Source organism: Chelonia mydas, chromosome 3 (genome assembly GCF_015237465.2).
Source record: "Chelonia mydas isolate rCheMyd1 chromosome 3, rCheMyd1.pri.v2, whole genome shotgun sequence".
NCBI classification, from domain to species: Eukaryota; Metazoa; Chordata; order Testudines; family Cheloniidae; genus Chelonia; species Chelonia mydas.
In genome coordinates, this window is record NC_057851.1 from 14,522,367 (window position 1) to 14,547,639 (window position 25,273).

At 44.3% G+C, this 25,273-nt stretch overlaps 1 protein-coding gene across 3 annotated transcripts in view; it reads right to left on the bottom strand.

Moving 5' to 3' along the window:
* Window positions 1-25,273, bottom strand: part of LOC102943860 (24-hydroxycholesterol 7-alpha-hydroxylase) — a 61,704-nt gene that overhangs the window by 30,302 nt on the left and 6,129 nt on the right. Inside the window, exons 2-6 of one of the 3 annotated variants that reach the window (XM_007061705.3) lie at window positions 10,449-10,584; window positions 7,414-7,588; window positions 3,856-4,005; window positions 2,916-3,009; window positions 2,230-2,328 (exon numbers count right to left, since the gene is read on the bottom strand). In XM_007061705.3, coding sequence (XP_007061767.1) covers window positions 2,230-2,328; window positions 2,916-3,009; window positions 3,856-4,005; window positions 7,414-7,588; window positions 10,449-10,584 — 654 coding nt within the window. Of the gene's footprint in view, window positions 1-2,229; window positions 2,329-2,915; window positions 3,010-3,855; window positions 4,006-5,627; window positions 5,682-7,413; window positions 7,589-7,702; window positions 7,817-10,448; window positions 10,585-25,273 lie in introns of those variants that run through there. The other 2 variants (XM_043542172.1, XM_043542173.1) reach the window with 2 other exon arrangements.

The window sequence follows — 25,273 nt, forward strand, 5'->3', positions numbered from 1 at the left end:
CATGCAATTAGGTTTCAGCCACATAAATGGAAAAATGAGGTACCAAATTCCCACTAATGCTTATAAGATACATAAGCCTAATAACCTAATAAGTAAGACCCCTGTATAGCACAAAAGCTTGTCTTTCTCACCAACAGAAGTTGCTCCCATAAAAGATACTACTTTACCCACCTTGTCTCTGTAATACAGGAGCAGGGCTGTGGCTCGCTGGGGGAGGGAGGAGATGGACGTATGGATGGATGGGGTAATGGGCCATAGCTGGGGATGGGTCTGGGGCCGGGAACGGAGCCGCAGCCAAGGCAGGGGGCTGGTGCAGGGCTGGGAGTGGAGCTACGCTGAGGCTGGGGCTGGAGCCAGGCGCAGAGCTGGCAGCTGGGGACGCGGCTGGGGCGGGACCAGAGCAGAGCTGGAGGCGGAGAGGGGCTAGGTGGCACTCCCTGCCAGTGCCCTGTGAGGACAGGCCCGGGCCCCATCGTGCCCCACTGGACATTCTTCCACGCCCCCCTAGGGGGGAGCGTCCCATACTTCGGGGACCTCTGCTCTAATATCCTGGGACCGACATCTCTAAAATAATACTGCATATAATAATCTGCAGAGCATTACTCTAGTAAGTCATATCAGTATGGCAGTGTCATCAAAGAAACGTTTTAATTACCTGCAAAACAAAGTGAATTTGTGGACATGAAGTTTTAACTGATTATGCATGAAGTAGTTTACACTTTATGAGAAGGAGAAAATTCCCTGAAGTAATATGAAATCAAAAGCAGAGCTACTTCAAAACTAGAAGTATCTCTTCCCTTGCTGATTAAGCAGAAAGTCTGGTCTATATACAAATTTTGTACAGGTATCTATCTCAGTTGGAGGTGAGATTTATTTACTGATATAGTTAAACCAGAATAGCCCTGAGTATGGAGGCAGTTATACTAGTAAAAAAAAGTGCCTTATAATAGTGTAGCTTATTCCTCTTCCTTTATAGGAAGGGGAATGTTAGTATAAAGCACTTTTATATGGATATAACTGCATCTATGGCAGGGTGGGGTGTACCAGTATAACTATACCAGTCTAGTTAGTGGTACAACTCTAGTGTGGACAAGGCCTAAAAATCCCATCTGAAGAGCTTACTCACAATAAGGCAGTTTTTAATAAGTCTATAGGATGTTGGTCCCAGGATACTAGAGAGGCAAGGTGGGTGAGGTAATATCTTTTATTGGACCAACTTCTGTTGGTGGAAGATACAAACTTTCAAGCTACACAGAGCTCTTCTTCAGGTATGGGGGAAGGAAATCACAGCATCTGAGCTAAATATAAGGTGGGACAGATTGTTAAGCATAAGGGGTAGTGCATGTTGGAGGTGGTCCCTTGAAATGAAGTGCGAAATTGAGGGCTAGATGTTATGCATAAGGGGTTTGAATTGGGCAATTAAGGGTAGCGGGCGGTGTGGTGTTACAAAATTGTTTTAATGAGCCATAAAAGCAGCATCCCTGTTGAGTCCATAGTTTTTGGTGTCTTGCAGAGTTATGAATTTAAATTCCTAGGCTCACCTTTTGAAGGTGTGTGGTGGGGTGTACAACCCCCACACTGGTGAGAAAATGGTTAAGGAGCAGCTCTGGGCCCAGAAAGCGTCACAGGGAAGGCTGAGCTCAAAAGGGAGCAGCTTAGCTCAGTCAGGGTGGATGGAGCAGGGAAGCAGTTGTGTGTTTCAGGCTCCTACTGAGAACCCGCCAAGGCCCCATGCAGCGGGACCCAGGCCTCATCACCAGACCTCCTGAGGCCTTTCAATTGAAGAGGTTGATGATGAAAAGATGCAATTGCAAGAGGAAGACTGACTGAACCACGGACAGAGAGGGCTCTAGGAGGGACTCAGCGGCTCCCAGTGATGCCAACAGAGAAACAGAAGCCAGGGTAGGAAGTGGCCCAAGGAGCACCCTAACCCCTAGGCCAAACATTTTGAATTATTGTTTCACTGGGCCCTGGATTGGAACCTGGTGGAGCAGGGGTGGCCTGGGTTCCCCTACCCCTGGCTATTGACGCTCGCCACTGGGCAGCATAACCCAGAGTACTGCCACCAGGCAGTGCTGCCAGGACTGGTACTGAACCACCCCCCGCCCCACAACAAGGTGTTGTGCAGGTTTCCTTTGAGGACGAGTATTGGAAAAAAAAAAATCAGATATGGAGTTATCTGGTCCAATCAAAGAGGAAAGAAAGTGTTCCTGCAGCCATCATACTTACAGGCATAGCATTTGCTTGCGAGGCCCAGAGCAATAAGAGAGCATAATTGGGAGCTAAATGTTTTCCATGCAAGTTATCCAGGAGATGCTGCAGCAGTGTCTGTTATAAGTAAAAGCATAAATATACACACACACATTAGTGTCTTAGGGTACGATTTTCTAAAAATTGGGTACATGCTTCCACCTCTGCAGAGCCACACTTGGGCAGAAGGGGGCACTACAGGACAGGTATTCTCTTTGCCATAAGGCCTAGAGTAAGGTTGCTAGATCCTCTGAAGCCTGGCTTCCCCACATGGATAATCCTGCTTCCTAAAGTTTGAGATTTTTTTCAGAGCAATTCCTCTGTGTGTCCCCCAAACCACTCTGGGGCCCACTTTTGCTTCATCCAAAGTGGATTCCCACACTCCTTTGTCTCAATCCCCTAGTAGTCAGAGCTCATCCCTCCATAACACAGTATCTTGAAGAGTCTGGGCTTTCCCCAGTTTCCAAGGGGTCCTGTGCAGTGTAGCAGACCTAACACTCATGACAAGCATGGAATAGTCATCTTATGTCTCCCTGTTTCCCACAATGCAGGCATACAGTTGGACAGACTCCATACCGCTTTCCCTTTCTGTCTCTGGGGTGGATGAAGGAAAAGCAAGGCTTCTGGGGTAGTAAGTTGTGGGGAAATGGGACGCACAGATTTACCTTGGAATTGCTCTCTGACGGATTGGCTCTCTCAGCGTCTGCTACCACTTTTTCTAACACTTTTAGAAGCCATTTTTTGGATTTAGACCACTTTCTATGAAGAAAAAAAAATAGGAATGATTTGAAATGTATTTGGGGAAACAATTCAGGCAGCACAGCGCAACATCACTTTCACGGAGGAGGACTCCTCGCTTTCTCTCCAAGGCTTCTCCGAGCACGTCGGCACTCTTCCTTTGAGGGACAGACGTACCAAGTTGATTTTTCAGTTCTGTTGAGTCAACACCAGCAGCGGCTGCTCAGCAACTCTGAAACCCACAATAGCTAAACACATGATCTGATGGCCAGAAGAGAGACCTGACACTCAGCACTCTTAGATTTTCCTGCCAGCTCTGCTACCGGTTTCCTGTGTGACCTTGGACAGGTTACTTAGGCCAAATTTTTCCAAAAGTGACCATTAACTTTGGGTGTCTCAGTCATTGGGTGTCCAATCTGAGAAAACAAGGTCTGATTTTCAGAGCTACTGAGCACTCACATCTCCCATCTGAAGGCAATGAGGTCTGTGGGTGCTTACAACTAAAAATAAGGCCCAAGATGCCTGAGGTTGGGCACAAAATACTGAAGTGCTGGCCCAAGAGAATAAAATGACAGGATGGGACGTCTTTTACAAAACCAGCACATAGGACCTGATTCTCCTCATGCAGTGGTGTAATTCCATTGACTTTAGTGGAGTTATCCAAGTTTTACACCAATATACGTTAGAGGAGAATCAGGAGCCTAATTTTTAATGGACAAAATTTAAAGCCCAACTAACACTGCATTTGACCGAGATGGAGTCAAAGGCAGAACATTGGTTTCCGAGGAAATGCTGCTAGGGTTACCAGGATAAGACACTTCTAATAGGTTTGCAAGACTTGACCCATTCCCCCACCCGCTCCGTTACCTCATAAAATACTCAGGCATCTGGGACCCATATTCAAAATCCTCATCATACTTCTGAAAATGCTCTTCAAACTCCTTGATGTCACTCTTGTTTGTTGGACAGACGTCTTTTCCAAATAAGATATTTACAGTTGCTGGATACATGACAGATCTGTAACAACAGAAGCACTGCAGCATTAGGCCTATGGGAAGCTGTTCTAGCATCTTGCCAGGCCTGTTTGATTACCAACAGAAAAATAACTCTTTGGGCCTAACAGTCGAACCTTAACTCATGCTGGGATGAAATTCTCCCCTGTGTAGAGGGGCCAGCAGGACTTAAGCCCTCAACACAGAGTTTAAGTGGGACCTATGTGATGAATAGCCCTTGCACAAGCCCTCAGCTTGTGGTCAAATTTTACCAGTTAGCACTTACTCTACCGAGTAGCCACAGGATGGCCCTGTCCATTGGAATACCCTCTCCCAACCCCCATTATCCATCAGTCTGATTCCAAATGAGCTTCCTTGCTAGGACTTCCCCAGTCGGTGGCTGCACCAGAATCCCTTCTCCTGGGTGATACCCACAGCAGGGGCTTAGAAATGTAGCCCCATCCTGAGTCCTGCTGGGCTAGGGGATGCTTCCCTCCCCCCTCTCTGCCTCCCTCCCAACCTGCTCATTTGTCTCCTTCCCCCTGCACACATCCCCAGCAGATTTCATTGGGGGTCATTAGATCTATGAATTCCTAACACATCTTCTCCTGAGCTCCAGCTACTGTTTAATGACTATTAGAGACAGGGATGGTTTCATTTAGTTTGCCTTTCTAAGTATCATAAGCTACATTTCTCCTGCTGTCTCTCTAGAGCCATCTGCTGGCTCAATGCATTTCAGCTCCAGGTCAGCTATATAAACATTTTTCAATCAGTGTGTATTTCAGTTCTTTCAGCCCCCATTTTATAACCAACCAATACCAAACAAAAGGCACATAATAAAAGTGTACAACACAAGATTTATTAGATTCCCCTTTCTGTAGTTGATTATCTTAGTTATGACGTGTCAAGGTTCCTTCCCCACTCTGAACTCTAGGGTACAGATGTGGGGACCTGCATGCAAGACCCCCTAAGCTTATTCTTCTTATTATTCTTAGGTTAAAACTTTCCCAAGGTACAAACTTTGCCTTGTCCTTGAACCGTATGCTGCCAACACCAAGCGTTTTAAACAAAGAACAGGGAAAGAGCCCACTTGGAGACATCTTCCCCCAAAATATCCCCCCAAACCCTACACCCCCTTTTCTGGGGATGGCTTGATAAAAATCCTCATCAATTTGTACAGGTGAACACAGACCCAAACCCTTGGATCTTAAGAACAATGAAATATCAATCAGGTTCTTAAAAGAAGAATTTTAATTAAAGAAAAGGTAAAAGAATCACCTCTGTAAAATCAGGATGGTAAATACCTCACAGGGTAATCAGATTCAAAACACAGAGAAAGCCTCTAGGCAAAACCTTAAGTTACAAAAGACACAAAAACAGGAATATACATTCCATCCAGCACAGCTTATTTTACTAGCCATTAAACAAAAGAAAATCTAACGCATTTTCTAGCTAGGTTTCAGAGTAGCAGCCGTGTTAGTCTGTATTCACAAAAAGAAAGAGTACTTGTGGCACCTTAGAGACTAACAAATTTATTTGAGCATAAGCTTTCGTGAGCTACAGCTCCTCAAATAAATTTGCTAGTCTTTAAGGTGCCACAAATACTCCTTTTCTATTTTCTAGCTAGATTACTTATAGATTACTTACTAACTTAACAGGAGTTGTAAGGCTTCATTCCTGATCTGTTCCCAGCAAAAGCATCACACACAGACCAAACTCTTTCTTCCCCACCCCCCTCCAGATCTGAAAGAATCTTGTCCCCCCATTGGCCATTTTGGGTCAGGTGCCTGCAGGGTTACCTTAGCTTCTTAATCCTTACAGGTGAAAGGGTTTTGCCTCTGGCCAGGAGGGATTTTATAACACTGTATACAGAAAGGTGGTTACCCTTCCCTTTATATTTATAACATGACCTAATTGGCTTGTCAAGTTTTATGATAGGTCTGCACTGCACACCACTGGCAGGGGTGGGTATGTGTAGTTATAAGCCTGAGTGAAAAACAAGCCATTGCCACACTGCAGTGAGTAGCTACACACACCAGTGAAAGGCTCTGGAAGAGGGGAGGCAGTGGGGAAATGCCTTTCCACACAGCTTCATCTCTGCCAGAGTCTTTCCCTGCTGGCAGAATCTTTCCCTGAAACGGGGAAAGGCCCTGGCAGCTGCCTGTGGTGGGGAAAAGGAGGCAAAGGTGGGGAGATGCCAGAGTCTTTCCCCCCACTGCCAGAGTCTTTCCCTGCTGCCTCCCCCATGCCAGAGCCTTTCCCCACTGCTGGAGCCTTTCCCTGGTGCTAAAAATAGGGTACATAGCCACTGGGCTCAGGCATGTCTTTACTCATCTAAGCAGTGCTTCACCGTCCATACAGCTATTTATACCCATGCTGGGGTGGAGGGAAGGAGAGCTGTACTCTACATGCCTCTCTAAGATTTGTGCAGAGCAGATGTACCTTGTGATAAATGGCATTGGATCTACAACAACTGAATGCCTCACCTTACAAATATGGTTCAGCTTCATTTCCACATAATCACAGGCCTGCCAAAGTGTATATGAGCTGCACAACTGGGAAAAAGCACTGTGTTATCAACAGGTGAGAAGTGTACAGGTCTGCCCAGGCAAATATGGAATGAAGGTCCATCATAAACCTCATCACTTTCCACTCTGAGTGCAAGGTGCATTTCTTTTACCTTGCCTTCTCTAGTATAGCAACAGGTATATTTATATGAAAAAAAACAAAAAACAAAACCTCCCTCCCTACCAAAAAGACATTCCACTGCACACGCTTCTCCCTTGGGGAGAGGATGAGAGAACAAACACACATGACACATGTTAGTCATGTTGCTTAATGCACTATAAGAAGGTGCTTAGATACTGTGGTCATGAGTGTGGCATAAAAGTCTGTACAGAATATTAGATTGTCAGCCAGGTACTTCTTGCACACCTGGCATGAAATCCTGGCTCCACTGAAATCAATGGCAGAACTCTCATTGACCTCACTGGGGACAGGGTTTCACCCCGGATTTTTATGGGAATTGTTTAGTTCTGCCAAGGGGTGCATGAGCCAGTGCTTGCCAATATAACTTCCTAGACATGTGAATCCTTGACCTGGGGTCCCCTTGGCAAATACCTTGGTAAGTAGAGGAGGCCGTGCTTACCTTTTTTCAAAACTTGTAACAGACTTTTCTCCATGGCAGCCAGTCCCAGCCTCTACCCTCTCCAGACGCAAGGACTTTATGAGCTGCACCAGCCAGCTCTAAGTCACTGGGCACAGCGAGGCAATGAACGGCTTGCTCTGCATTCCTGGAGGAGTTTTTTTCTGGGATCCCACAGCCTGATCTCCACCTGCAGACTTTATAATACTGTCACTGCTGCAGCTACTATTTATTTAGCAAAGAACATGGACTTCTGTTCAATAGAGCACGATTATAAAAGTCACATACCTTATTAGATCACTGAGATTCTCCGTTCCTGCTGTGCCCAAGTAGTCCATGTGCTCATGTAATTCTTGACACAGAGTCCGAGCAAAAAGGTACAGGCGAGAGGTACCCATTTTTCCTTTCATCATGCTATAGAGTCTGCTATGGTTCAGATAAAAGATTTCTGCAGGAACTGAAGCTTTAAACAGAAACATGAGAGAAGGCGTAAACGTTTTGGAAACTAGCCAAGGTAAATTTTAAATGTAAAAAGTGTCTATTTTGTATATTACTTGTGACACTGGTTTCAGTTTACCATAATCTTTCTCTCCATGAGTGAAATTCATACCCGTGAAGATTTTATTCCCACAGCCTGCATTTCTGACCTTGTAAAGGGATCAGCAGTGGTTAACATCCAGACCCCACTAAGTTTTATTTCTTTTGCTCAGTAGGGAACTTCCTCCTTCTGCCCTATAAAGCTTCAGTCTCTTGGAAATAAATATGCCAAACACTTCCCCTGATTTATGTGCCGAGCAATTCCAAAGGCACGTTTTGGAGCTTCATGTTGAGAGCATACAGAATCGCTGCTCCATCATCTGCACTGAGCACCTGCTAGGCTTGCGGGGGAAGGGGGGCTGTGAGGGGGGAGTTCAAGGAGTTACTGTTAATCTATAAAGCTGTAAGTGGTCTGGGATCTAAGTGTTTATTGTTCAACAGTCCCCCTCACTCTCTCCTCCGCAGCAGGTGCCGCTGTGCACTCTGGGAAGCCATTCCCCTTGGTCTCAGCCCATGGGGACAGCAGCGCATTGAGATGAAGCCTGGTGGAGGTACAGACGTGACACCACCATCACCGGGGCCCAGCTGAGAACAGGCCTGTAGGCATGAGCTCTAGCCAGCAGCCTCACTAAGGTGAGAGTAGTGGCTGAGTGCGGAGAACAGACTCCTGACTGGGTGTGGAGTGACAGGCGTCATTTCTTCATTTTGATAATCTGGTCACTTTATTCAAGCCTTGTATTAAATAGCAGGCGTCATCACAGCAGGTCCCAGGACCCTACATGGAGCACCGTTTCTGGGGTGTGTGTGTGAAGGGGGGAGGGGGTGTTACGCAATGTATGTGCTTTTAAATACTGAGTGGCCCAAAAGGCAGCAAAAAACCCCCCCAAACCCTGAAATGTATTATTTGGAAAAGAATCTCATGATTTTGAAGGGCCTGACTCATGATTTTGAAAGCTTGAGGTTGGGAATACTGGGATAGGTGATTAAACACCTGTGCAGGGAAAACTTTGGGAGGACTGTTACTTTGTCCAGTGGCACATTGTTGTTTTATGGCTAGCAAAGGCAGATTGCACAATAAGTATGTGGAGGTGGAAAATGCAGCCTGCAGTAGACAGCTGCTGGCTGTACCATCTAAGCCTGGGGATTAGAGCTGCCCTATTTTGGTTCTCATCACTGCAAACATGCAAAACATCTCACTTTCTATCAACTCATTTCTCTCTCAACAATGAGAGAACTTACTCCTGTAGTCCACTTTCCATTTGCTTAAAGGATGTGTGAATGGGATTTAAGGTTGGCATAGCACACCAGCAAAGTGTGTCCTGCATTCTCCTCCACTGTCTGTTCTTCTAAAGAAGAACAGCTTACTATAGCTACCAGCTAACAGTTTCTCCTTTTGCTCAATTGGTAGAAGTCTGTCCTGTGGCTCTGATGCTCTTACAAGCTCCTACCACAAAAAAGCCCTGATACCTGGTTGGGGCTGTTAAGTTTTAGTGCCACACAAACAACAATGCGGGTTGTTGGTTCAAAAAAAAAATCTACTGATGACATGTTCTGGGGTCATTATACATGTTCAGGGCCTTGGACAACAAATAGTTACATCTGTGTGTGACAGTTTGGGGAATATGTTGGTGTCAATTTATAAATTTCATTTAGTTTTGCGGGGATCATTTATGATTGTAACCTGCATTGTGGATTAGAATCCCCATTTTGTATATGACCCATTTTTGTGCCTGGCGTGGAGCATCATTTTGAACTGGCATATGTGTAGCTTGCTCCAGATGTATAACAAAGCCAGAGAGGATGGGGTTGGGTAGTGACAGGACGGGTAGTGACATTTCTCAGCCTCGGGAGAGCTAACACAAGAAGTGTCATCCAGCCAGCTCCAAAGGAATATGGACTTGTTAGTGACTCTTCTCTACTGTACACCCCTGTGAAAAAATGTGTTGTGAATGTGAATGCAGCATGACTGGGGTATGAGCTTTCACACTAGAGGCTCATGACCAAGGCTGTTTGTAAGCAAGAAGGGTGCTGTGTGCATGAGGCTGGCCATGGCCAGCACCAAGAGGGAATGGCTGCCAGGGAGACAAGTGAGTCTCCACCTAGCCTGAACACAGATAGACCCTTGGACACCCCTCGGACATAAATGGAGGGGTGAGACCAGCCCAAGGGACAGTTGTGTTCCGGTGTTTGTTATTTTGCCTAGATCTGTAACTCTTCTGGGCTGTCCATGAGACAGGTGTGTGTGTGTTGTGCTGTCCATGAGTCAGGTGCATGTGAAAATGAGAGAGAGTGAAAGAGAGATTCCTTGCTTTCATGGTTACATGATTCCTGAAGGGTGCAACTGGAGAAACCAGAACTCATCCAGCCTGGTGGACTCTGGAGGGAACAGATCAAAGCTGCTAGGGTGCTCAGGAGGAATGGGGCACAGGTTCCAGTGTCAAGGTGGTTGGAGTGCAGGGTCCCGCTGCCATGAGGAATGTCAGACGCCTTAGGAGTGCCTCTGAGTGACCCAGAACCGGGAACAGTGATCTATCACTACCCAGATTCAGGGAGTTTAGTGGCCCATGCAGGTGGATCTCCTCATGATAGACTGGTGTCTATCCAGAGAGCAGGACTGGCCCAGGCTATGACATTGTGTATTGCATTTGCCCCTTAACTTTATGCTTTAATTGTGGATTAAGATATGCATTTGAGACCTGATCCAAAGACCCATGGGCTATGGATCACGTCTTTAACCTTGATGGGTGGCTAGATTAGCTTTCCTTTGAAAGTGAGATATCCCTTACTTGTGCGCTGAACCGTTTGCTGCACCGCCTGCTCAAAATCTATGTCCTTAGATGTCAAAAATGCTTCAATCCCCTCTTCCTCGGTCACAAAGGTGAATCGGTTTCCCAGCGCAAACACTGTGAATATTGGCCCATACTGCAAAAACAAGGAGGGAGTTAAAAAAATTAATGACTTTATTGCTAAGACATTTTATGGGAGACCATGGCTCTGATCCTGCAAGAGGAATTGCACCAATACAACAGAAATGTTGAGAAGGTGCGGGGGGAAAGAAAATAAAACCAAAGCGGGGGGTAGAGGGATGCAGCTTCACTATCTAAAATCCTTGTTCAGGAGCAAACAGACATGTAAATAAATTGGACTTGAATTCATAGATTTTAAGGTGAGAAGGGACCCTTGTGATCATCTCCTCTGACCAGCTGCATGGCACAAGCCACAGAATTTCACACACTGATTCCTGAACAGACACAAGGGTGGTTCAGCTAGCACATAGCTTCTAGAAAGATACCCAGTCTTGATTTAAAGACTCCAAATGCCAGGAAAACGACTGCATCCTTTGGTAATCTGATCCAATAGTTATTACCCTCACTGTTAGAGTTCCATCTTATTTCCAATCTGAATTTTTATAACAAACTTCCAGACATTGGATCTTGTTATGCGTTTGTGCTAGATTAAAGAGCCCCCTAATATCAAATATGTTCTTCTTGTGTAGGTATTTAAAGACTACCTCTTATCAAAGACAAGGTTAAGTTAAATAGATTGAGGTCATTAAGCCTTTCATTGTTAAGATGTGTTTTCCATCCCACAAATCATTGTTGTAGCTTTTCTCTGAACTTAGCTTCTCTAACATCTCATATCTATTCAACTCAGAACTCACTACTGGAATCCAAACTCTCCCAACTGTTTGGAAGCTAGAGCATTATTTTTCACCAGTTTTTGGTCTTTGAACTTGATTTAGGCTGTAATTATTGTGTGGTCTGTTCTGCAGAGCAATCTTTGGGAGCATAAGTTTGTTAGGGAGACAGGTAAAATGTTTTAACCAACACACTGACTTCTAGAGAGAAAGGATGGCCCAGTGGTTAGGGCCCTAGTCTAGTACCTGGGAGGACAGAGTTCAGTTCCTCATTGTGTCACATATATCCCGTGTGACCCTGGACAAAACAGTCTCTGTGCCTCAGTTACCCATCTGTAAAATGGGGATAATAGTTCTCCTCTGCTGGGATGTTGTGAGGATAAACACATTAAAGGATGTGTGGTGAGCAGATTACTATGGTAATGGAGACTATAGAAGCACATAAAATAGATTTTGCAAGAGAGCAGTAGCCACATGAATTCAGTGCTTGTGAGATACCAGACAGAGATCAAAGAAGCCCTCCCTATCCATTGGAGTTGGTCATAACATTTTTTTTGACAGTGGGTTGAAAGTGTAGGGAAGAGAACTCAATATTGATGCAAAATGATATTAGTAAAATTATTATAACTTATTTTTATAACGTTAGGTCATTACAAACATGTCTGTGCCTTTACTGAGTCTTAGAAGATACATATCCTTACTTCATAGGGTGCTTGGAGAAAAGTACTTCACTTGCATATATTTTTGTTTGTTTAATTATATGAAACATCCAAGCTAAGGAAATTCCTAGGAATTTTGTTGTCTGTCAATTTGACAAACTCCACAAGAGTCAAAGAAGATAACACTATATTTATACAAACCCTAAATTGCAGCTGTTGTAATTTCCATTTTACTTTAACAGTCTATTCTTTGCTTTGATGCTCTGTTGTACAATGTTATAACCAACGTTTACTGCAATTTGTGTTTTGTGTAAAATATTGAATTGCAAATTGTGAATGCTCTAAGAAGTGCTGGGTCAAAAAACGAACCAACCAACCACAGCATCTTATAACAGAACAGGACTGCGAAGGGGTCCACTCACGGCAAGTGCACTTCCTTGGGGGTGGGGCTTTTTGTCCCACCTGGCACCCCTTTCTGTCAGCTGCTCATGCTGTAGCCTCCCCCCTCCCCACCCAGTGACTCAAAGTTCTCTCTCTTTGTGACTTGGCCCTCTGGTGACTATATAAGACCCCCCCCCTTCCAGGGTAACAAAGTCCCACTGGAACGCCGGGAGGAACGGCAGCAGCTGTGGGCTCCTTTACACGCACGCGCACGCACACACACACACACGTGTGTGTGTCACTCTGCCGGTGACGGAGGGTGGGGGCGGAGCGAAGCCCTGGGCCGGTGAGCCTAGAGGAGCGTGGGGGAAGGTCCAGAGAGGAGAGGAGCCAGCGCTAGTGAAGTGGAGCACCGAGCTGGGCCGGCGGGGACCCTGCTGAGCGTGGGCCTGCCACCATTATAAACCCAGTGCTGTGCGCCGCAGCAGATCCAGGGTCGGGGGCGAGGCATCTCTCCCTGCCGCAGCCCCAACCACCTGCGCGGTGCTTCATAGGCTGCTGCACGGCCACACAGCTTGGAGGGAACTTAGATCTACACCGCAAATCAAACACCCGCGGCTGGCCTGTGTCAGCTGACTCAGGGTCGTGGGTCTCAGGCTGCGGGGCTGTAAAATTGCCGTGTAGATGTTCAGCCTCAGGCTGGGGCACGAGCTCTCGGCCCTGTCTGGGGGTGGGTCTCAGAGCCCAGTCTCCAGCCCGAGCCCAGATGTCTACACGGCAATAAAACAGCCCTGTGAACCCGAGCGAGCTGACATGGGCCAGCATATCATACAAGTTGTTTCTGAGGCAGAACCAAAAGCTTGGCATCCGTAGTTTAAAACTGGTCTTATCAATGTTCTAAACATCCTCCTCCTCATCATCAATACCTTCTTATCTGCATGCCATTTGTAGGGTTGCCAACTTTCTAACTGCACAAAACCGAAAACCCTAGCCCTGCCCCTTCCCCAATGCCCTGCCCCTGCTCACTACAGTCCCCCTCCCTCGGTGGCTCGCTCTCCCCCACCCTCACTCACTGTCACTGGGCTGGGGCAGAGGGTTGGGGTGTGGGAGGGCTCTAACTGGGGGTGCGGGCTCCGGGGTGGGGCCAGAAATGAGGGGTTCACGGTGCGGGAGGGGTCTCCAGGCTGGGGCAGAGAGTTGGGGTGCAGGAGGGGCTGAGGGCTCAGGCTGGGGGTGCAGGCTCTGGGGATGAGGGGTTTGGGGTGCAGGAGGGGTCTCCAAGCTGGGGGGTAGGGCCGAGGGATTTGGAATGTGGGAGAGGGCTGTGGGTTGAGGCAGGGAGTTGGGATGTGGGAGGGGGTACTGGTTCTGGGCTGGGGGTGCAGGATCTGGGCTGGGGCCAGGGATGAGGGGTTCAGGGTGCAGGAGGGGGCTCTGGGTTTGGGGGGGGCTCAGGGCTGGGGCAGGGGTTGGGGTGCAGGCTTACCTCAGGCGGCTCCTGGTCGGCGGTGCAGCGGGGCTAAGGTAGGCTCCTGTCCAATGGGAGTGCGGAGCTGGTGCTTGGGGCGGGGCAGTATGCGGAGCCCTGTGGCACTCCCCCCCCCACCCCGCCTAGGAGTCAGACCTACTGGCTGCTTCCGGGGCACAGCACGGTGCCAGGACAGGTAGGGACTAGCCTGTCTTAGACCTGCAGCACTGGCAACCGGACTTTTAATGGCTCGGTCGGTGGTGCTGACCGGAGCCGCCAGGGCCCCTTTTTGACCGGGTGTGCTGGTCGAGCACAGGACACCTGGCAACCTGTACAATCACTACATAAGTATTCATCACATTTAATCTTGAAAAGGCCCTGATCAACTTTTCAAAAATTCCAGGTCAGAACTCTTTTGTGTTTTTGACATTTCCTTGGAATGGGAAGTAAAAGTACCAAGGCCATCTTCTTTTTGAATTTCCCAGATATAAAACAGAAAAGGATCCATCCACTGAATTAAATCTAGTAGGTGCTCCTGCATTCCATATGACCAGGTTATGCATATCAACAAAGTGTTCTAGCATTTACAGTTTAGGTCAGTTTTCTTTCCCACAGATCATTATGAATATTAAAGTCTCTGAAAATTATGAATTTTTTTATATTAGCTAGCTTTTCGAATGATAAAATAAACTATATGTATTTATAATGTCCATCTTAAAATTAATCAGAGCTTTTTTTTTGTATGGGAATCTCAATAGCGTTATATTCAAAACTTAGTTTCTGCACATCCATATTGACATATCTAAGACCCTCTTTTATAAATATACAGACCACTCCTACTCTGGCAGCCTCTTGATCCCTCTGGAGTATATCATATATCCTCATAGACTGAAAACAAGTTTACTCGTTAGCCATGTTTCTTGCACATATATTACATCAGGCTTTTTTCCGATTTCAAAGATACCTTTCCTAAATTCCTGTCCATGCATTATGAAACTATTTGTACCTCAGCTAAGGATTATTAAGACCATGTTATTTAAGATGTATTATTGCCTTCATTTAAAATCACATGAATGCGGTCTATTGAGCGGTTGTCCATCTTTAGATATTTTTCTGCTGCTTTTGCTATGATTTTACTCTTTCCAGTTCCTGCCGCCCCCCCATCTGCAGGGTGCAATTAAATACTTCTGTAATGAATGCTATAAACTTCTCTATACCTACAAGCAATACATGATCTCCCATTCCTCTCATAGTCTCCTCCCTGACCAGAGATGTGTTCTGCTGCCCCTGTACATCTTTTCTCTTACTTGAGTATTTTTCTATTTGCTGCAGTGGTTACCTTTTGCTGCTTTTAGGTTAGAGACTAACCAATTTATTTAAGCATAAGCTTTCGTGAGCTACAGCTCACTTCATCGGATGCATACTGTGGAAACTGCAGAAGACGAGCTGTAGCTCACGAAAGCTTATGCTCAAATAAATTGGTTAGTCTCTAAGGTGCCACAAGTACTCCTTTTCTTTTTGCGAATACAGACTAACACGGCTGTTACTCTGAAACCTGCTTTTAGGTTGTGTTCCCTCTACACAGTTCTCATATGAGTGATTTCCTCCACATTTACTGCACCTCAATGTTCCCTTACAAATCGCTGCCACATGTCCAAATCCTGGACAATTACAGCACATCATGGGGCGGGGGGAAGAGGGGGACACCTATGATTTAGCCCAACAAGATTGATGCCCAATTTGGATCCTATTCAAAAGTGTCTCACCTTTAAGTGTTATACATCCAGCCATAGATGGCCAGTTTTCTCCCTCTCTTGTACTAAAGTAGCCATTTTAAAAACAATACTTTATCTTCACCTATACTCTTTTTGATATCATCCTCAGACAATTCTAGCAGCACTCCATGCACAACCCCTCGTGCTTCTGTCAGGAATTTACGCAGTTGACAAGTAACTTTCAGGTTCCCTAAGGTTACAGTTTTAAGTTTTTCATCTTGCTCCTTATGTGTATATTCTAATCAATAGATCCATTTTCAGTGTTCACATCTCCTGTCACTCATTCAGGCCTGCGGAGAGCAGTTCTGGGCCACAGCAGCTGTGGCGGCTGGGGGCCCCCGGGCCCTTTTAAATCACCGGGCCCCTGGGCAATTGCCCCATTTGCCACCACCCCCCATCGGAGGGCCTGCACTCATTTGACAATTATGAAATATTGACTTTATCCTGTTTTTGTTTTTCATTTCTCTGGATTCCTTCATACTCAGATCCTGATATATCTAGTCTTTTTTCTTCTTCCTGATCTGAGACCATTCCTCATCCCCTGCTGCTTCTCCTTTATTGTCCAAGGCAACTGTCTCCCTGCCCTCCCCCCAGTCAGTTTCAATGTTCAGAAAGCTGGGTTTCATCTGCCATTAGGCCCTATCAATCCCTGGTTCCCCTCTAGGTTCAGCATCTAAGGTTAATTGTTCTCTCCTGGCCCACAATAACTCACTCAAGGTTTGTGTGGGATGGGCACTCCTTCACAAGGACACATCTCCTACCTAAAACATCAGCTGGCAAAGAGATGGGTTTATCTCAAATAACGGACCTTACACAAAAGTTAGGTCCCAATTTTAAGAGGATGTTAAGAGCAAAAAGGAGTCATACATAAGGATGTGTTAATAGAACCATAAAACTAGGCAGTAAAGTAGATTCTTTTGTAATCACTGTAAAATCTTCCTCCTAGAAGCCTTAAGAAAAACATTTATAGCTGAGAAATATTTTATAGAAAACCTTTGTTTATTTCGTAAGTGTAGAGATGGCATGACCTTGTAAAACGCTTACTGAATGGAAATCTTCTAATGTAATTTCCTAATATAATTGCTACCATTGTAAATGGTAAAATGCTTGATGGACCACCATGGAATCTAATGTTCTTGATAACCTAATTACTAATATAAGAGGCCATTTAAATAGAGTGTACTTATATTATTGGGGAATTAATTATTTAGCTATTTGGTAAACTTATGGAACCAGTCATCCAACTCAGGAAGACAAGAATAATCTCTACAAAAATTGTTATGAAGAATGAAACAATTCTTTAAATAGCTGTTTAAGCAAAAAACTCTCTTTAAAAATTATTGCCTTCGAAAAAGATTGCTTTGAGAATTAAAGCATTTACGTAAAGAGTAGGGGTGTTTGGACTTTTTGAAAACAGAATTTCATTTCCTGTTTAACTCTAATAAAACTGAAAAAATATCTCAGAAAATAGACTGAATAAAAAGAATTAAAACTTTAAAAGTTTTCTGATACTTTCCTGCCACAGAAGAACAAAAACATTTAGAAGTGTGTTGCACATTCATTAATCAGACTGCAATTTGAGGAGCTGAAGATACCACCAAAAAGACATGGAGCCAAGGAAAGGATAACAGCAGCCAAATTTGAATCTAAACAAGTCTGAAAGAGGTGTTTTCCTATAATTTCATGAAAATAGGAAGGAGAAGAGTATAAATTCTGAAGTGAGTACTGTTCACTCACTCTCTGCTACTATGCTGAAGCATTCCTCAACTCATCTTGTCCCTTCACAAGCGAGAGGCCACAGAGAACTAAGAAAAAGCAGAAAACCAGGGTGCATAAAAATCAGTGATTTAAAATAAATAAATAAATAACTTTTTAAAAAATCGTGTTTTTTATTTAAATCAGATTTTTTAGATAATTTTTTTTTGAGGAAAAAATCTATCTAAAGATAGTTTTAATTAAGATACATTATAGCTCATAGATATCTCATCATGGAATGGGGATTATAAATTCTAATTCTATAGTACGAGACAATATATTTATGTAATGTTTAAGAAAAGTTTTGTAAATGAGTTCAAATAGTTCATGGATTAGGGACCCAATAGTATGGGGTCCAGGGGCTTCTGTATAGATTATTTAGGTCAATCTTTCTATCTACCCAATGGGACTCAGTGCTCAGTTTAGAAGATATCATCAGAGATGTTTAGTTTTGCAGTTCTCAAATTGTGGATTTGTGTCTCCAGAGGTAACATGCTTGTTAACAGCAAAATTGTTTTTAAATAAATAAATTGATTTGAGATCTACCATACCATTCTCTCACTAGAAGGGAAAGCCTATAATGGCAGCAGGGCCGTAAAAGAGACCCAGTTTGGGAATAAGAACCATTCAAGAAATATATGTTTGCTGTTGCTGTTTTCAAGAAAGTCACATCAGTGAACTGGTAGAAGTCACTTAAGCAGTTCGATTCGGAGATTGTTGAAGTGATAATCTCACTTTTAACAGCAGTAGCTTCTTCTGCTGGTATAGAAAAAGTATTTTCTTCTTTTGGACCAATTCATTCCAAATTGAGAAATTGTTTGGGACCTGAAAAAGCAGGAAAGCTTATTTTTCTTTTCCAGATTATGAACAAACAGGAAAATGAAGGTAAAGACGATTGAGTTAGCAGCTAATATTTTAATATTAGAAGCCAATATTTTAAGTTTCTCATGTTGACCTGGCTGACATAGTAGATTTTACATTGTTGTTGTTTTTTTAAATGTTTCATTTAACTATTTTAGTTAAAAACAATTTTAACAAAAACAAACCTGATTTTAAAAAACTTGAATGTTTAACTAAATTCAAAAATTCATATGCTTGTTTTGTTAAAATATTATATGTTTGCTGTTGAAGAAAAAAATCCAGAATACATAACATTGTTGTTTTAGTTAAATAAAACAATTTCAGTGTCTGTCTGGTCATGTTCTCCTTCTAATACAGCATGGAAAGAAAATCCTCCAAATATTAATGATTAACCTGTTGAACTGGAGATAGTTCACCTCCCAATGACTTCACAAATATCTGCTTGAATTTCCTTTGGTAAATGAAATAACCAAACAATTATTCATTTTCTGATATAGCTGTAAAACTAATCTGAAAAGTTTTCAAAATAAATCACTTTAAAAATGTATAGGTGTACCTTCTAAAAATGAAACCTACATCTATCTCTGAGTTGTGAAGAATATGTATTTAGGTTATAACAACCAATAAGAATGCACTTTTATGTAGAAATCCATGATTAAATCGAGTCTTCCTGACTAGTGATTTAAATCAATCCACCCTGCAGAAAACTATATCACACAGCAGTAGCAAAGAAAGGCTACCTTCCAACCGAAAGACAATCATCACAGATGAGGTGGAAGCAGTCAAAAAACACTGCCAAGGGATTAGATTAGAAAACTCTTGTAATGATTTTATTGGGATATTGAAATGATACTGTAATCTAAAATATTGACAGCTTCTCCTGTTAATCACCAAATGGTTAGACCATATATTCCTGGAGAGGAGACAGAGGCTAAACACTTGTAAACAGAGAAATAGTGGGTTTAATTGGATTTAAGATATTTGCTAAGTGGCCTGTTTTAAGAGAACTCCTTAAATGGCTTCTTCTAAGCAACTGATTTAAACAACTTTGATAGGAGTTAGTTAAGAATGCTTACTCTGCCTTTTTATAAACTGGTTTAGGTTATCAATGACAACTTGACAGGATCCATCGGCCCTTAAAATTTTGTCCATCCATAAACAGCTTTTAGTTTCCTAAGAGATACTAAGACTGGACTCACAATAATTTTGGGAGAGAAGACCTGGGCCTCAATTTACCAAGAGCAAAACGCCCATCAGAGGTGGGCTCACCCTCAAAGTGTAATCTCTGTTAAAAACTCTCCACAGAGGCATAAAAACGAGATTGCAATGGAAGTAGCCAATTTATAATTAATGTTCTGTCATTTGTGTTTTGTTTGTTTTGTTTTCCTTTCTTTATTAATAAAATCATCACAGTTATGAATGATGGCTATTTTCCTTGGTCTTTATTGTCACCTAAAGTATATAAAAGAACCCCCTGTAACTCAGGTATGTCTTCACTACCCGCCGCATCGGCGGGCAGCGATCAATCCAGTGGGGATCGATTTATCCCGTATAGTCTAGATATGATAAATCGATCCCCGAGCGCTCTGCCATCGACTCCTGTACTCCAGCGCCAGTGGAGTGACGGGGGAGCGGCAGCAGTCGACTCACTGTGGTGGAGACACCACTGTAAGTCGATCTAAGTATGTCGACTTCAGCTACGTTATTCACGTAGCTGAAGTTGCTTAATTTAGATTGATCCACGCGCCCTGCCCCTCCCCCCCCAGTGTAGACCAGGGCTAAGAGTAGAGTCACATCCCTGAATTGTCAGTGAGAGAGAGAGGGAATTCGTAAGAGTTGGCCAACCATTTCTTGTTTCTCTAGACTAAATATTTTTGGTAATTTGAGAGAGAAAATTACTTGGTCCCCACCACAATTAAAAATGATCACTTTTCTCCCACAAAAGGGAGAAAGAGCAAAAGTTACTCCCCATTTTCTGGCTAGCTCCAATATCTACAAGAAATTAGCAGCAGGCCAAGCTTCCTCCAGGCCACCCTGTGGATGAGAAGATAGTTCAGTCTTCAGGCTTAGTCAGCCCTTTTTTCTCTTGAGAGAATTCAGCTAAAGCTGATGTCTACCTAGCCACGAAAACCTGGATGGAGCCACCAGCTCACTTCAGATAAGCAACCAAACAGCCATCTACTGGCATGGCCGGATTTACACCTTACGCGCCCCTAGGCACAGCATCTTCAGTGCCCCCCCCCCACGTGGCCCTGCCTCAAGCCCCCCCCCCCCCACCCCACGTCCCCGTGTGGCCCTGTGACCTCAGCAGCCCTGTGTGGCCAACTTTACCTCCAAGACGGTTGCTGTGACTTTTCACTTGAGGAAAAAACGCACCAGCCACCCGCCTACTAGCTGTTTGCGGCCGCCCACCTGACGAGTCAGCCTCAGCCAGCTCAGGCTGTTCTGGTGCCATAGCGGTCTCTGGGAGGCAAAAGGCAGAAGTCCAGCAGATTTTCTGCAGGGGAAAAAAAAGTCTGCCTCCCTCGGACAAGAATTCTGTGCATGCTGCAAACGTCACCTAAGGGGAGGGAGGGCAGCATGTCCAGATTTAACGTTTCAGGGTTATTGTATGAAAGGGTTTGGCAGATGTACAGTCTGTAACCATGTAACTAGATTTTACAGAATTTTCTATATCAGAATACCTCGCTGATTAGGGTGGGGGAAAGATCATTTTTATGATTAAAATGATGGTGTTGTCCTTGATACTTGAATTAGTTGGACTATATAGTTAGCGTACTGCCAAACAAACTTTGTTTCATCAAATACCATACTGGTGCTTTTACCCTTTACCCCTATGCTGCTTATCTAATCTAAGGGTGACATCCTGGTCACTGAGGTCAATGGTAAAATTCCTGCCTCTGGGTCTGCCAGCCTGGGTTTTCTCATTTGTATCTGCATTTTTGGGTCTTGATCCATCCATTAGCATCAATGGGAGACACTCCTGTTGACTTCCATGGCCCATTGACTTCCATGGGCTCTGGATCAGGCCCTTAGATTGTAAATTATTAAAGAGAGGGGCAGTGTTTAATCTGCATGCCTTTTATGGCATCCAGAGCATGTTGCTGACACTTGTAATAATCTGTGACTTGCCAAGATTGCAATTTTATGTATTACAATTGCAACATGCACTGGGCATTAGCAGGAATAGTTACACTGGATCGCCCTCCTTGCTGATCATAATACCTCTGCTCTAGACCTTTTGGTGAATGTGAGCCACAGGGGGAGGGAGGCTGAGGTAGCCTCTCGTTCTTTTAAAATTTCAGAAAAGGGTACAAAGGCTGACATCCCCTGGTCCCATTTAGCTCAATGGTAAAACTCCCATTCACTTCAGTGGAACCAGATGTTCACCCAGAATCCCTCTGTGATAGGGTGCAGGGGCCCTAGTGGCCACGGGGTTAACTTTGGCTCCGTTGCCCTTCCTCTGACACTGATTTCCATGGGTAAGGTTGTAAGACAAGTTTTCTGTGAGAGAATGTTGTTGGGCTGTATATCAAGAGGTCAAAGGTCATGGCTGAACCCCCAGCTTGGGAATTTTCTCTTTAATTTCTTTTGAACACTATCCCCTGAGGGAAAACAATCTTACTGACTAAACCAGGGGTGTTTTCTGCTGAGTCGTTCCACCATTTTCCATCTCTCCTTTTCTGTCCTTCTCAGGGGGAATGACCAATGAATAAGAAACCACCACATAAAAGCTTTGATTTGCTCTCCCATTTCCCATAGCTATGTCCTTTACAAATGAGATCCATCACCACCAGACGTGGCTAGGGACAATCCTAAACAAACTGGAGCTCTGGAGGTACCTGCATCTGAGCTGCCAGAAGAAGGCGTGTGCTATGCAAGGATGTTTGGCTGACTCAGCTGGGTAATGAACAGACAGATCACCTGAGCTGCCTGGAATGAGACAGGGCCTCAAGGAGCTTAAGTGCAATTATGAGCTCTCTAGGCCTTGCACTGGTCTGGGTGATGCACCATGAATGAGGGTGAGTATTCCAGTGCAGTCCAGCCAAACCATTTTGCATATGTAATTTCTTTTCTCTTTACAAACTGCAAAATTCCCTTTAACTGCCTTTCCCCACCATATTTAGAAGATGTTAAGTTTCTATGGTTAAGCACTTGAGTCATGAAGCGCTAAAGTTAAGATTGCATGTGCAACCATAGCTGTGTTATCCTGGACATCTGCACTGCAATTAGAACTAGTAAAAAAAAAATTCCATCAACAACTTTTTTTCCCATGGACAACTAGATGTTGACGAAACAAAGATTTTCACAGAAGTGCACGTTTTCCTATTTTAAAAAAAACAAAGACCACCACCAACAACAACCCCAGAAACCTGGAAGCCAATAATTTTCAGCTGAAACATTTTCAATTTTTAGTTGAAAATGTTTTGGTTTGGGGTGAAAATTGTCAGTTGTTGGTAGCTGAAAACAGAACAGTTTTCAGTGTGGTGTTTCTTTCTGTTTGATAAAATGTCAAAATTTCCTGCAGGAAAAAAAGAAATTCCAACCAGTTCTAACTGCAACACAGTCTTTAAATACCTAATCACATGCTATCCCTCATAATAACGTACCACTTTTCTATGAACTGATAATATGTGTCTTATTGTTTTGTGTCTGAGTCAGAGCTCTGCAAGGGCTCGTGTCATTCACTGAAGATATTGTATTTAAATACTTGTTAATAAAAGCATTGAGATGTGGCAGCTTATTTCAACAACTCCCTTAAATATCCTCAAAGGTGTGACCTTCCTTCACTATATTAGAAAGGCTTAATTACAGAGCTTGCTCAGACACTTTGAAGATAGGAAGTGCTTATTAATTTGACCTGTTGTGCCACAAATCAATGCAAAAAGATTAGCATTTAGACAACATTAAGGTTGTAAGATCAAGCACACAAAAGTTAACACCATGATTGCTAGGATGAGCCTAAGTAGAACATATGCAGCTTACTCTCCAGCCACTGGTTTCACCTGGTTTCAGAGTAACAGCCGTGTTAGTCTGTATTCTCAAAAAGAAAAGGAGTACTTGTGGCACCTTAGAGACTAACCAATTTATTTGAACATAAGCTTTCGTGAGCTACAGCTCACTTCATCGGATGCATACTGTGGAAAGTGTAGAAGATCTTTTTATATACACACAAAGCATGAAAAAATACCTCCTCCCACCCCATTCTCCTGCTGGTAATAGCTTATCTAAAGTGATCACTCTCCTTACAATGTGTATGATAATCAAGTTGGGCCATTTCCAGCACAAAACCAGGTTTTCTCACCCCCCCCCACTGTGTGTGTGTGGGGAGGGGCGGGGCATGGCGGCAATTCAGTGGCGACTGCTTGGCGCAGCAAAATTTGTAGAGCCGCCCCTGACTATAGGAAGTAGTCTGTAGTCATTCCTGGAAATAAGGGAGGTCTGTTTGGGATTATAGAGGTAGGTAGCCTATAGTTTACTCCCTGGGAGGCAGGAGTTGTGCAACTGGCAAACCCAGAGAAGGGAGGTGAGCCAGAAGGTACTAAACACTTTCAAAAGATGAGCCTGGTGCTTAAATTCATAACTTTGTGAGACACTAAGAGCTTGTCTACACTGGCACTTTATAGCGCTGCAACTTTCTCGCTCAGGGATGTTAAAAAACAGCAAGTTTCAGCACTACAAAGCGCCAGTGTGAACAGTGCCCCAGCACTGGGAGCTATGCCCCTTGTGGAGGTGGGCTACGCCCCTCATGGAGCTGCGCCATGACCACACAAGCCACGTTAAAGCACTGCCATGGCAGTGCTTTAGTGTTGCCAGAGTAGACTAGCCCTAAAAATCATGTTCTTCATAAAGGCTCCGGATTTATGGCTTATTACAACAATCAGTAGCCCATCGACCTTCATAGAATATCAGGGTTGGAAGGGACCTCAGGAGGTCATCTAGTCCAACCCCCTGCTCAAAGCAGGACCAATCCCCAACTAACTCATCCCAGCCAAGGCTTTCTCAAGCCTGACCTTAAAAACTTCTAAGGAAGGAGATTCCACCACCTCCCTAGGTAACCCATTCCAGTGCTTCACCACCCTCCTAGTGAAAAAGTTTTTCCAAATATCCAACCTAAACCTCCCCCACTGCAACTTGAGACCATTACTCCTTGTCCTGTCATCTGCTACCACTGAGAACAGTCTAGATCCATCCTCTTTGGAACGCCCTTTCAGGTAGTTGAAAGCAGCTATCAAATCCCCCCTCATTCTTCTCTTCCGCAGACTAAACAATCCCAGTTCCCTCAGCCTCTCCTCATAAGTCATGTGCTCCTGTCCCCTGATCATTTTTGCTACCCTCCGTTGGACGTTTTCCAATTTTTCCACATCCTTCTTGTGGGATGTGGGGCCCAAAACTGAACACAGTACTCCAGATGAGGCCTCACCAATGTCGAATACAGGGGAATGATCACGTCACTCAATCTGCTGGCAATCCCCCTACTTATACATCCCAAAATGCCATTGGCCTTCTTGGCAACAAGGGCACACTGTTGATTCATATCCAGCTTCTTGTCCACTGTAACCCCTCACCCTTTTCTGCAGAACTGCTGCCTAGCCATTCAGTCCCTAGTCTGTAGCGGTGCATGGGATTCTTCCGTTCTAAGTGCTCTGCACTTGTCCTTGTTGAACCTCATCAGATTTCTTTTGGCCCAATCCTCTAATTTGTCTAGGTCCCTCTGTATCCTATCCCTACCCTCCAGCGTATCTACCTCTCCTCCCAGTTTAGTGTCATCTGCAAACTTGCTGAGGGTGCAATCCACCCCATCCTCCAGATCATTAATGAAGATATTGAACAAAACTGGCCCAAGGACCGACCCTTGGGGCACTCCACTTGATACTGGCTGCCAACTAGACATGGAGCCATTGATCACTACCCGTTGAGCCCGACAATCTAGCCAACTTTCTATCCATCTTATCGTCCATTCATCCAGCCCATACTTCTTTAACTTACTGGCAAGAATACTGTGGGAGACCATGTCAAAAGCTTTGCTAAAGTTAAGGAACAACACGTCCACTGCTTTCCCCTCATACACAGA